This window comes from Phalacrocorax aristotelis, chromosome 18 (assembly GCF_949628215.1).
Source record: "Phalacrocorax aristotelis chromosome 18, bGulAri2.1, whole genome shotgun sequence".
Lineage (NCBI taxonomy): Eukaryota > Metazoa > Chordata > Aves > Suliformes > Phalacrocoracidae > Phalacrocorax > Phalacrocorax aristotelis.
In genome coordinates, this window is record NC_134293.1 from 10,029,873 (window position 1) to 10,043,076 (window position 13,204).

At 45.5% G+C, this 13,204-nt stretch overlaps 1 protein-coding gene across 1 annotated transcript in view; it reads right to left on the reverse strand.

Annotated features, from left to right (window-relative positions):
• Positions 1 to 13,204, reverse strand: part of CASTOR2 (cytosolic arginine sensor for mTORC1 subunit 2) — a 123,872-nt gene that overhangs the window by 46,896 nt on the left and 63,772 nt on the right. The window contains exon 2 of the mRNA XM_075112746.1: positions 10,142 to 10,212. Coding sequence (XP_074968847.1) covers positions 10,142 to 10,212 — 71 coding nt within the window. The remainder of the gene's footprint in view (positions 1 to 10,141; positions 10,213 to 13,204) is intronic.

The window sequence follows — 13,204 nt, forward strand, 5'->3', positions numbered from 1 at the left end:
TCCAGACTAATAGCAACACTCTGAGTCTAAAAGCAAGGAGGCAAGTTCTTGCCAGGCCAGACACTGATTTAGCAATAAATGGCATTGCACAAGAAAGTAAAGTCATAATGTGGAAGTTGTTATAATGCGATAGCACGCTTCCCACCTGGCTACGCGCACAGAGGGATAAGTGACTCACTACAGGCTGGTGGGAGGAGCACTAGAAAACTGTGGTTTTACAGTACTGTCTTGGAACAGGTACGCAAGTCTCTGAAATACAGTGGTAAATAAAGTCCGATTCTGAAGCGCAGACAAGTCGATGGCAATCGGGGCTTGTAGTTAAGGCAAAAACTGATCTGTCCCACAAAGTGTGTATGTGACTCGAAACAAGCCACTCTGTCGCCTTTTTATCAGTTTCCTCATATGTGGGAGAAAAAAAAACCTCTTACCTCACAGGGGTCTCATCAGACAGGAAGTATGAGTACACTCCAAAAACAAAGCATCGTTATTATGTTTGGCTAAAAACGTGGAACACGGTAAGGCAGATTCCAAAAATAATCACTATGTTCACTCTCACTGGAGAGCTGAGTTAGGAAGACAAATCCAGGTTAGGCTCCAGTCTGCTCTCAGGAAATCAGGCTGCTCTCTTCCTTCCTCTTCACGGGATAACGCACCACTAATAATGAGCAAACGTTGAAAATCAAAACCAGATCCAAGCTCCAGAAGCTGGTGTTTGCTTGTGAGAAGGAAGAAGGGAGCAGAAATTGGCTTTTTTCTTTAGTGATAAGCAAAGGAAGATTAAAAGTTTGGCTCAAGATGTGCTCAGAGCATTGATATGGGTGTATCTGTCCTTCTAGCACAGGATTGCCTCCTGAGTGCACTGACTTTGACGCCCTCTCTGTGCCATGATCAAGAGCTGGGTCCTTCCCAACCGGCTGACCATGGCTTTTTGCTCCCAGCGAGGAAAGCGTTGCTCATGCCAGCCTCTCCTCACGCTTCACGAGCGAATGGGCTCCACAGCCTGAAAGAATTGAGGATTTTGTCTCTGGTAATCGGGTGACAGGAACTGCAGAAGTCAGCAGATTTCCCACTTCCTGACAAAACTTGCCCTGTGTTTCAAAAACTCTTGGCAAAGGCTTTGCTCGCAGAATCTGCAAGCCGGGGGGTGGGGAGGACCTAGCCCGGCTGAGCAGTGAAGGCAAGGCTGACGGCTCAGGTTACTGTCGGCAAGGGGACACAGACAGCGTGTTTCACTGAAAAACGAAAAACACAGAAACTAAAGAAGATAAAAAAAAAAGAAACCAATGCAGTTGGACTCACATTGCCAAGTCTTTCTGAATTTTCAAACAAAAGAACATAAGGAATCCTTTCTTCTTCTTCTTCTTGTCTGAAATGTGATTTTCAAAATATTTCACCAGGCTGACAGAGCAGAGCAAATAATTACATTTCAAACAAGACTTGAAGATGGAGCCACTAATTTACTAACTGTTGTATGACTGTAACCTTGAGGTTGTGAGACTTAATCCTGTGCAAGATTAAATACTAAGATATGAGATTTTAAAATGATTATGCAACTTTTTTCATAAAAGGGTATTTTTTTTTTCCACCATAATCTCCAATCTGTTCCGCTGTAGAGATGATTCATTCAGTAGGTCTGCAAGCGCACCCATTGCAAAAGTGAATCCTGTGGGACAGAAGCTACCTCAATTATTATTTATCATGGCTGTTGCCTGTTACATTACCAAAGCATTTCCACATGTTTACTAATTAATCTTTATACGGCCTGTTATGAGGTGATTTAATAGGATTATCCGTATTTTTCAGATGAGGAAACTGAGACACAATGAGAGACTCATCCAAGGTCAGAGAAGCCTGCAGCAGACCTGGGAACTTTATCACGCTGCTCCGACTCCCTGTCCCTTCACCTTGCAATTGTAGCAGCAAACCTGCTCACTCGAGAAAGGCTCACCTGCCCAACAGGCAGCCCTTCCACAAAGCCCAAAGAGACTTTCTGTGACTGTCAGGCCAAAAGCCTGAAGACGACGGTTGGCCAGCGTGTCACCATCAGCTTAATACTGCACACAAAGGAAAGAACATCCCCTCTTTGTTTTAATTGCACAAGAGTTAGCTCAAAGTACCAAGCCTCCACTCATTCCCCTCAAAAGAGAACTGTTAGTTTGGGGTCAAACACATGCATTGCTCTGCCTTTCCAGAGTTAGACACAAGGAATTGAACTGATTCTAGTAAAACCCAAACAACTAAACACATTGCACTGGGATTATGAGAGCTACCCTTGATCCATCATTAGCTCTGCAGACTTTGTACCAAGGCTGGCAGAAAGCTGGAAAAGACTATTTTCTCCTGGTGTGGTGATCAAAGTTGGTGAAGTTTGGGGGCACAAAAACTTGCCACCTCTGCCTGAGAGCCTCTGCCTAGGTACAGACAAGACGGAGGCTTGTTTGGCTTTCCCTCCCAGGTCACTTGAGCAAGAGGATCCTTCAAGCCTGCCAGGGACAGAAGTTTTCTCGTGTTGATGAATGACTGTTGATCCTTGGGAAACCTGAGGCATGGGCACCTCCACCCATGCACCAAAGAGAAAATATGGCAAATCCGCTCAGAGACCAGCCCTGGGGAGTGCCGCGTGCTGGCATTTTGCAAGGGATTGCCACAAAAGAAACGTTTTCTCTGTTTGCAGGTGATGAGACTGTTTTTTCAGAAGGTTACTGTAGTCTCACCATTTCTAGACTAAGGTCACAGCATATATGAGATGCCAAGGTCGAGGAAATCCACTTCCTAGTCAGGTCGTGAACTTGAGAAAAGTATGGCTTGAAAGTTATAGTAGGTTCACAACTAGCAAAGTTTGGGAACTGAGGGTTGAACACTTTCAGCCTTGGTAAAAAGGTTCATTTCTCTGCTGTATCACTGATCCCTCAGCAATCCCCGTGCTTCAGTCCTCGACCCGTGACTGCGGGGTAACAGCACCTCCTCATCTCTCACAGGGTGCTCCATACAGAGTTCACATAAAAAGCAGAGTAAGATTACAGATTTCAGTCCTACCAGCATTTACAACATACAAATGTTTCAAAAAGTCTTACAGAGTATATTCAGCCTTGTCCCTTCCTCACCTTGGGGTGCAGCACTTGCCACCCTGGCAGACTGAGGACAGCTCCAGACATGGGCGAACAATGAAAGCCAACAAATCCCCCTAAGTCCTGCCTAAAAAAAATTCCAAACAAACCCAGATCCCCCAGTGGAACAGCACATAGGTGGTCAAATGCTGTCTAGTGAAACAAATAAGCAGGGATGCTACTTCTCTGTTAAGCTGCATCTTGCTTTTACAGACCAACCTAAAATTTCAGTGAATCATTCCACCATTTCAGCCAGAAAAGCTTTTTTAGGTTCTGCGTTTATGAGAGCGGGTTGATAAGAGTGAGCCATAGTATCTATCTGCTCATCTGTCTCAGACTTCGGAAAGTGCTAGGAAGCAGCCAAGATGTAATAAATTTATAGGAGGAAATCATGGCCAGTCAAGTGGTTCAGGAAGAGATGTCTGGGCTTTCTCTCCACAGGCTGCAAAACAAACACAGATATAGATACACACCCATCTACTGGAGAAAACAGTGAAAAATATGTATTATTTATGCATTATTTCTTTAAATAGGAGCCAGGAGAGAAACTGGACCAAAAGACTTTATGTGGCAGGTTACAACCATAAGGAACAGTATGTGCCATCAAGATTTGCAAACCCACTCACATATGAGCTCTAAGGAGTAGCTAAAGTGCCCCTTTCCCCAGGTGACACAAGCCAGACCGTGGAAAAGCACATATTTCTCACCCTTCCCTGAAAGCTTTAACTACCAAACCCTGCTGCCTCTCGGGAGAGGGCAGAAATCCCGTGTAATCGCAGCCCCTCAACATGCCTATCGATCTGTACCAGCGTATATGCTTTGAAGGAAAAACCCTCCCAACCAAGCACATATTTCTGTTGAGTCAGTACTCAAATCCCCATGTTTTTAATTTGAATTTAAGTCATTAATACCACATTACTTAAAAACCCTGAAAACCACAGACACAGTGTAGTCTGGCCAATACAGAGATCCAAAAGAGAGCGACTGTGCACGTGTTTAATAGAGAAAAACATCTTCTGCCTAGCAACCAGCAGGCTCTCCTGGCAGTCCAGGGGAAGGAATTCAGCGCTATAAATGTCAGCAAGCAAATTAAGCCACCGTGCCTGAGATACAAAGGCCTAGTCACCGGGCAATAAAAAAATTAAAGGAGAACTAGTTATAGAAGAAATAGCCAAAAAGAACAGATGCATCTATTTGCTTGCTTCCCTCTGTATCTTTAAATAAAGTTACAGATTGCTCCCAGCTAGATGGGTTCTGTGCTTGCACGTATTTATAAGATGATTTCTGGCCCATTTTATATACAAGATGAGAGAGAGGACACTGAAAGCAATTCACCATTTTGATGTTATTGAAAAAGGGGCTCAATGTGGTACTAAAGCATATGATGGTCCTGAATCCAAGGTCAGATAGAGAACAGGTTGTCTGAGGATGATGGCTATCAAAACAAAGCACTGCCAGCAGGATAGCTTTTTTTTTTTCTTTTTATCCTTTCTTTTTATTAGAATGAGGTCACCATTTATGAATTTGGACAAAATCTCTCTGCTACTCTAACTAGTTGAGATTTTTCAAGTCATTCCATTATCTTAATGTACTAGGCAATTTACTGTGAGGTATGAACTCAGATTACGAGCCTCCTCATTCTGGAAACTGTGAAAATGCATAAATTTCTGGCCTTAGAGGAGTTACTAGCCATACTGGGCAGCCAAAGAAGGTTAAAGGAAGGACTGTCACCTCCATCTTGCAGATGAACCTCAGTGTGGGGAGACTGAGAGGCTTGCTCTGTGTTCCCACAGAGGACCTGCACCGAAGGAGGAGATGTTTCCCACTGCTGCTTCAGTACTGAAATCAAACTGCCCTTCCTCTCTAGTTCCAGTCCAGAAGAGACCAGTCAGGACCTAAGGTCTGCTAACTGCAGTGGCCTACATGAAATGGGCTTGCCAGATCTAGGAGAGAGAAGACCAGAATATGGGAAGGTGATGTGTTCCCCTTCCCCACCCCCAATTCCCCTGAAACTAGAATATGCATGTTTACCAACTTGGAAATCACAAGGATTCACTCCTCCCTTGACCCTAGCATGTGATTTCTTTTCCGCTTCTCCGATAACATTTTAAGTTCACTGCCTACAGAGGAAGATTGCACGCAAGGGACACCGATTACCGCCAAGGCTGGGAAGGCAGTGATCTCGCCTTGGAAATTGTAGCAGCTTGTTGCGCTACAATCTTCCATCTTCAGGACAGCTTCACCTGGATGACAGACTGTCACAGACCCCATTTATGCAGATGTTTATGGAGCAACTCAACAGCTGCCAAGATCACAGAGGAGGCTATGTCAGGGTAGCAACAGGCTAGGGGTTGTCCCCCAAGGGAGAAAGAAACCTCCCAAACTCCATCCACTGCCCTGTAAGAGGTCTCAAAAAGGGAGACTCCTCTTTTCATCATAAATAGGGCATAAACTCAAAAAGTAGAACTTGTTGCCTTCTAGGTGCAAAGAGGCTATCTCGCCATAGGAACAATAGCACATTGCCGGGTCCCAGTGGTGGCGATTCAGGGAAGGTCCTTATCACAGAGTTTGGCCTTCTTTCAAGTGGATGCAACAGATACTGAAACAAAGAAATAGCTGAGGGTAAACTGCAGCCGTCTCTCACGTCCATGCAACTGGACCAACTTATATAGAGGACACTGGATGGGCTTTTACTTCATTAGGCTTAGAGAATAAATGTGGTTGAGGTAGAGTGTTCTTCATTTCACACTGTGCTGTGCTGTGTAAAATGGGGGGCTAGATGGATGGGGTTTCATTGAAAGCTACCCAAGCAGAGCTATCGCTCTGTTGTGGACTTCCAAGAGAAAAAAAAGGGCGAATATGATGGCAGACGAACCAGCTGGAGAAACCAGAAGCAGAAATGGGGCAATTAAAACAAAGCAAACACCCAAACTGCCCCTTTACCTCCAATAAAACTCTGTCTGGACATATGGTACAGAAGCTGCGGTGTGACAGCTGTTGGGAGTGTCACTGGAAGAATGTTGCTACCCCCAAACCCCATTATTTTATTCAGATGGCATCTCCAGGACAGGACTCCAATGTCAGTAACTGCTTCCTGGTGCACAGAAACAGGGTTTCTGAGAGCATGGCTATCGCCAGGTGTCCTGGCATGTGCTTTCCTTCCACTGTGAGAAACCCAAAGCCTTTGATGAACGGAGACTACTGGGACCAGTGAGACCACAGGCTGAAGCTTTGCTGGTGCAGCTGCCCAGAGATGGAGGGAGTCTGTCCTTGCTGGCCTTTGAAAAAGGGACAGACTACGCAGAGAGCGCAGGGGCTATGGCATATCTGCACTACATAGAGGCAGCTCCTGCTTTCAGCCAAGCCTTGGGGGAAAAGCAAACCAAACTCAAATATTGCTACATTTCAGGGAGCAGCGGCCGCTCGACTCTTCTGCCTTGTGCCAGCTGCACAGCAGGTGATAAATGCATGGATTTTACATGGCTGTCCAAGCACCCCAGTAGCTGAGACACTCATCTTCACACAGGAGGGCCCATGGCCAAACTCCTTCTGGTAATTCATCTCAGTATCAGCCAGGAAAAGAGCTTTCTGTGCACTGTCCCCCTGTGTTATTTGCTGAATAAAATTCTTCCTCATTAACGGGCCAAAGCCCAAGAAACGGCCACTGGAACAAACAAGGTTCTGTGCAGATATAATCCCCACCTCACCGCTGGGGGATTAAAGCAAAGAATTAGGCTGTAGCCGTTCCCTTCCAGCACGATGGATGCTTAAGCAGGTTATGGCTTTGCACTGCAGATGTTTTCTGGGGAGAAGAAATAATGACTTCTTTACCAGCCTGACTCACTTGCGACTCTCAGGGAAACAAGCCCGAGGATTATTTTTTTACAAAACAGTTAAGAATGGTTACTGCATGTCAGTATGTTTGAAATGTTAACCTCAAGGATTGCTGAAAGTGCCAGTATTTCTCCAGCCTATTCTTTGCCCTTCAGTGCTGTTTGTGATATGCAGGAGAAGGGGCCTGGCTAACTTGAGAGATGCCAGCTAACAGGACAATCTTCTCGCTGCTGCTGCAGCAAAAATTCATATAGGTGCCTGAGAAAGAAAGGTCCTAATTTTCCACACAGACAAGCCTGCCCTTCAGAGACCTACATCTAGTTTGTTAAGCACTGGAAGAACAGAAGTTACCTGGAGAGGAAAAAGAAGTGTCACTTACTGCTGCTGGGTTTACTACCTAATCTGCTCACCAAGGGTGAAAATTTACCCTGTAATTCTTGAGCTGAACCTGGCACTTGGCTAGTCAGGTCAAGAAGCAGCTGATCCACTTGAGGCGGACATGATTGGCAGTGTTTTGCAAGAAGGTGGGATGCTGCAATTCTTCCAGATTTTGATCCTGTTCAAGTCTATGGGCTGATTACACTCTGTACAAAGGCCAAGTGAGACTCCTTCTCCTGAGACATTTATAGCCAGACTGTGAGGGGAAGCAGGGAGTGAAGCAGAGGCTTTCACTGTGACAAGGCATCCTGGCAGATCCTGAATTCCTCCAGACCATGAAAAACTTACAGCATATGAAAATGAGGAACAGGGATGGAGCAACAGCGGAGATTGCAGTCAGGGCTAACCCTGAGGTGGTGACAATTCAGAAGGAAGAGCATGGGCTGGGCACAAACCCAAAGGGCATGGGGGCTGTGTTAGGCGAGTTAGCGGGATGCAGAGCATACAAGTCTTGCCAGCAGATCAGAACTTACTGGCAAAGAACAAAGAAAAAGTGATGAAGCTGCCAGTTCCTGACACTACTACCCGTGCTGGGTTTTGCACCTGGCTTCCACGCCATGCCATAGCAAAGGATGGCCTTAGCATGCTCCTTCCTTCCCCTGCGTTGCCTGGAAGGTGATCTTTTCTCCTGCAAAGCCCTGCTTTAACACCCCAACTGCATGTGGTGCATTTGAGAAAAAGGGATGTTACGTGCTGCCAAAACCATTGCTCAACGGAAGCTACATGGGTGCTGTAACTATCAGCAGTAAATTTATGTGTGCATGAGAGCCAAGGTAATAAAGTCAGAAAGGTCCAAGCAGAGAGGGCTGCTGCTTTGAAGTGCAGCAGCTCTGTCTGCTTCGCAGAGATAACCCAAGGCACCAGTGGGACATGCAGCTTTTCGAGGACACTGGTCTGGCTAGGCCTGGGATTTGCTCCAAGTACAACCAGTGGTGTACACAGTGCAACACGACCCCGTTACTGGTGAGCAAAACCACTGCTTGAGCTTACCTTTGTATCAAGCCGGAATAATCTCCAGAGATAAACAGCAGTGTGGCTGCTAGCGGCTGTACGGGGGTGGTTGCAATCCAGACTTGCCACCAGCGACTGAACTGAGGAATCTGCGTTGTGCCAGCTGGGCAGAGAAATGAGTGCCATGGGTATCACGGACACAGATGTGATGCTGGAGATGAGCGTGTCCCTACCATGGCACATCTGCAGGGGCAGCACGGTTCAGCAACACAGACTCCCTCCTGACAATGGGAATCTCTGCATTTCTTGCTCTGCCATGTGCTGTAGCCCTTGGAAAAAAAAAAACCCCAACTTTTCTCCTTCTTTGGTGACTTCTCTCTTAAGATTAAGCTCTTAGAGGGAAGCTTTGCATGCTGCTATTACGGCAAAACCGAATTTGAATTGATTTCCCCCAGCTACCACCAATAATAATAAAAGAAGGTACTACCAATAGCAGTAATAAAATTTTCGCACATATGCTCCCTGAAGAAAATGCAGCAAGGGACATTCTGGCAGCAGAATTGTATGTCAAGTCCTCTTTTGGGAGCAAAAGCAGAACACGTGACATACACTTTCAATCAAACCCCACAACTCCCAAGTTAAAAACAGCAATAGCTGTAAAGATCCATTCACCTATTCTCAACGTACTGATTATTTTATGAAAACGTTTAGCCACTATTGTAGTGTTCCAAATTGTAATAATTTATTCTATTATGTGTTTATGAGTACTCCTGAAACAGAAAGGGAATAATTCAGCAATGCTACCGATTATAAAACTTTTACTCCATACTAAATAAAGATGGAATAGTTTCTAATTTTCTCCTTATGGTTTGGATATTACAAACCCATTGAATGTTACAGTGTCACAAGTAGCCACTCGACAGTTAATTCCTGTTCAGGAATGAAATCCTCTTTTTTCGTATTTTAATGAATTTTCTCCAAACCGGTAAAATGTGTAGACTTTTAATTCCAACCACAGAAAGCAGTGATTGAACAAAGATAATAGCTCCACAATACTTCCTCATTCCACCACCTCAATACACTGCTACAAACAAAACCTCCCCACATGATAAATGTTATTACAAACTATTTCCATCCACAAAGCCAAACCATTCTCTCCATCAGCACTCGCCCAACGCCAAGTGCCTGCAGCTCCCAAGCACATGGCAACCACCTTATCTGACTCCACCTTTGACACAGGCAGAGAGGGACCTTCAGCCACCATGGGCAAAGACAGCACATTTAATACAGAGACAGCTGGGTGTAAGAAAGGGGGATAAATCACAGCTTTCAGCGATGAGCCGAAGGAGCTGATACACAGCTCCACAGCATTGTGATGTTTGTGGGGATGATACAAACTACTCACCTTCAAGTGCTCCTTTGAAAGAGAGAGGTTGGATGAACAAGCGGGAGATGCAAGATGTGGTGTGCTTGTGGAGGTCTGGGGGCAAAGGCCAGGTCATTTTAATACAATGATATTCAGATGGCTTTTCTTTCTTAAATGCGCTTAAGTTTTCTTTAAGACTTGTGCATGCTCTTCTCCCGGCATTAAAATATATTCATATTCCATGTGTGAAACGCCTTGTACAGCACAGCAGCCGAGACAGTATGCTTAAGTGATCAAAGCACCTCTCGTAGCTGTACTACTAGCACTGACAAACAGACCTGTTTTACAAACGCTTTGGTTTATAATCTCAGTGAGAGATGACATGTTTTCCTCCTCCACCCCCACCTCCAGGTTGGATACCGAAGCGGCACAAGCCAACACTTACCTAGGAAGCCCTCTTCATCCACAATGATGGTGTAGTCCTCTGGGGTTTCTGTGAGGCTGAAGAACTTGCACCTGGCAAAGGCAAACAGCAGGAGAACATGATTAGCTGCTGGACTGAGCGGAGCCTGGTCTTCCATCTAAAACGGAGGTCCCTTCCCACCCGAGCTGGGCCGGGGGAAAGAGTCACAGTCTGGTGTGTACGGAGAGGCCTGAGGCATTAACAGACCTGGATTTTATTCCTGGCTCAGCCACTCACACTGTGTGACCCACATTCCTTGCTGCCTGCCTAAGCACAATGGAGCTGGTAAAACACTTATTATTTTTATGACTTAGTTCTTAGTTACTTTTCTTAATTACCATATCCCTTAAGGCATCCTGTCACAGCCCAGGACCTGCTTTATTGCACTGACACAGAGCGAAAGGCTTTGCTCCCCAACTGATCACTCCAACGCCCTCCAAAAGCCTTCCCACAGTTCACGCATGCTCCCATCTTCCTTATTTACCCACTGAAGCTTCTTGCCTTGTCAAGGTTTGACATCTAATCTCTCAACTGAGCCCCAGTATGTCTTCTTACTGCTTCAGAGGCTTTTCCTACCAGCAGACAGCATCCCAGTTCCCTTTGCTGGTCCTTGCCCCTCCCCTCAGTAGATGCCTCTCTTCCCCGGGTTGCTCCAGGTGAAGAGACAAGTGGTAGGGGCCATCCAGCACACGAACACAAGGTCGTGCTCCCCCCCCGCAGTCTCCCACTGCCACTGTTCTGCTCTGCACTCATCTTTTGACACCGCAGGCCATGTGCGCCACAGCCTCTCCGTCTCATTCAGCACTGAGCGCAATGTCACCTCTCACAGGAGACACAAAATAAATGTGACATGGGATTCTTCCACTGTAGACACACAAAAAAAAAAAGCCTCAGCCTTAAGGTTTAACACCACATATACCTGGAAAAGCTTTTTTCCCTGGCACACCAACACACGTACAGCAACAGCTACTAAAAAAACCCAAAACTTTCTCCAGCTTCTCTCCAGTTGGCCCCCAGCAATGGCAGGAAGGTTTGCACATTTTGCAAGCTCACGTTCACCTTCAGAAGAGCACGCACTTGTTGAGAGCACCAGCGCAGGGCTCATGGCCCCTCCAGGAGCACGCCAGAGCACGTGGGCTGCGTTTGCCACCCAAGCTACAAAACAAGTTTTTTCCCTCTTGACGCTAAATTGGGTGCAACGGGAAAAGCCCGTGTCTTTAAGGACCAAAGAGCAGGATTTCACACTTACACCGTAACACTATCAGATTTGTCTGATGCAACCTACAGAAAATATTTTAAATACTGGAAAAAGAAAGCTGGTTCTTAAGGCCCACAAATTTCACAGTGTCTTCACAGTATAATCCCTGCATGGGGCACAGTTCAGCAGTACCGAGCAACCAGGGCCTACCAGGGCTTCTCAGCACTGCTGAGCGTCTGTGTCCCAAAGTCTTCAGGACTTCTGAAAGCCAGGAACCCCACACTGGTGGCTCAAGACATCAAAAAATGGAAGCATTCACTTGATTAGAGAATCAGACTAAAATCTGGCGTGAGGATTTCGTCAAGAACAAAGGCGGCAGCTGTCCCCTCCAAAAACAACAGGGAGAAAAAAAAGAGATGGCTGCTGCCGCCCTCCCCCTCACCTCATCAGGAAAACTAGAAGAAGCAACATGCAGCTCTATTAGCGATCTGCCATGTAGCCAACAGGATTTCATGTAAATGGAAAGTATCAGATAACCCACCTTTAGAGACTCGGCCTGTTTTCCTTGAAGCATCCGTCACGACAATCACGCATGACGCTCTCCCTCCTAGCGCAGACCTATCACTTCAAAATACTGAAGTGGCCCCACCACAACAGAAACCACAACCTAATTATTTTGTGTCATTGGTAATAGCTACTGTGACAGCCACATTTACTAACTCGGCTCTCTCCAGGAATAGTGCCAAGAGAAGCAGAAAACAGTAGCAGCCCAAATTTTTTACTCTCACTTCTTAAATGCACAAGGATGCTACCTGTGCGATGGGTGATCCAAGCTGGGTAAAAAGGACTTCTGAGATGCTACTCCAGGTGGCTCCCAGGAGGTGTAAGTATTTATTACTTTGTGGGTGAATTCTCTGGAGAAATCACTGAAATGAAATTCTTTGCTACTGTTACCCACCGAGCCACCTACATGCTTACTAGCAAGAAGCTAGTGGTCCTAAAGGAGGAAACAATAACCAAAAAAAAAAATATTTCCTGATCAGCAATAGCATTTATGGAGAGATTTTGTTCCAGAACAGTAATACATGTGTGCACACATGGACCACAGCAGAAAAAGTATGATTGTGACAGATGCCGTTTTCTTAGCACACATCTAAAAGTGATGATATTTAAGGGATATATAGAGATGAAATCCCAAAATTGCTGGCTCAGAATGCATGTCAAAACCACACATCTTCATATACCAGCTCATTGAGCTCAAAGCTCAATCCCCACCTCGCTGCAATTCTGTGAAAGGTCAGCAGCATAGAGCCATCTGAATTTAAAAGCAAAGTCTTTTCACCAGCACAGAGAAGACCAGCAGTTCTTGTGGTATACATTCACTTTGTTCAAGCTAATGATGCATTTGTTTTCCCAGGGAAAAACTAAAAATGAGAAATTGGAATTGCAAATATTGCGTGGTAAAGTACGGCATGGAAAATTTTCTTACCATCGCATGCTGTCAAAACTCAAGCCCTCACCCTAAAACCTGTCCCTCAGCATAGATATGTAAAGATCTGCTTCCACTGTGAGTGCAACTCAAAAACTGTGTCTTGAATCATCAATGACAGAAAGAACTCAATGTTGTCTCTCTCCCGCACTATACTACACATGCTCTTCCGTTCAAGTTATTCCAATCGTTTCTCTTCCCTCTTACATTGGTTCTCGATAAGCTGAATGCCAACAGCATCTTCTATTATCACATCAAAGCCAAGAAAAGAAAAGAATTGCCCTTTAATAATTTTGAGACATCAGGCAAACAGTATTTCTGTAAGTACGTGCGGAAAGCACGTATGCGAGAAGACAGT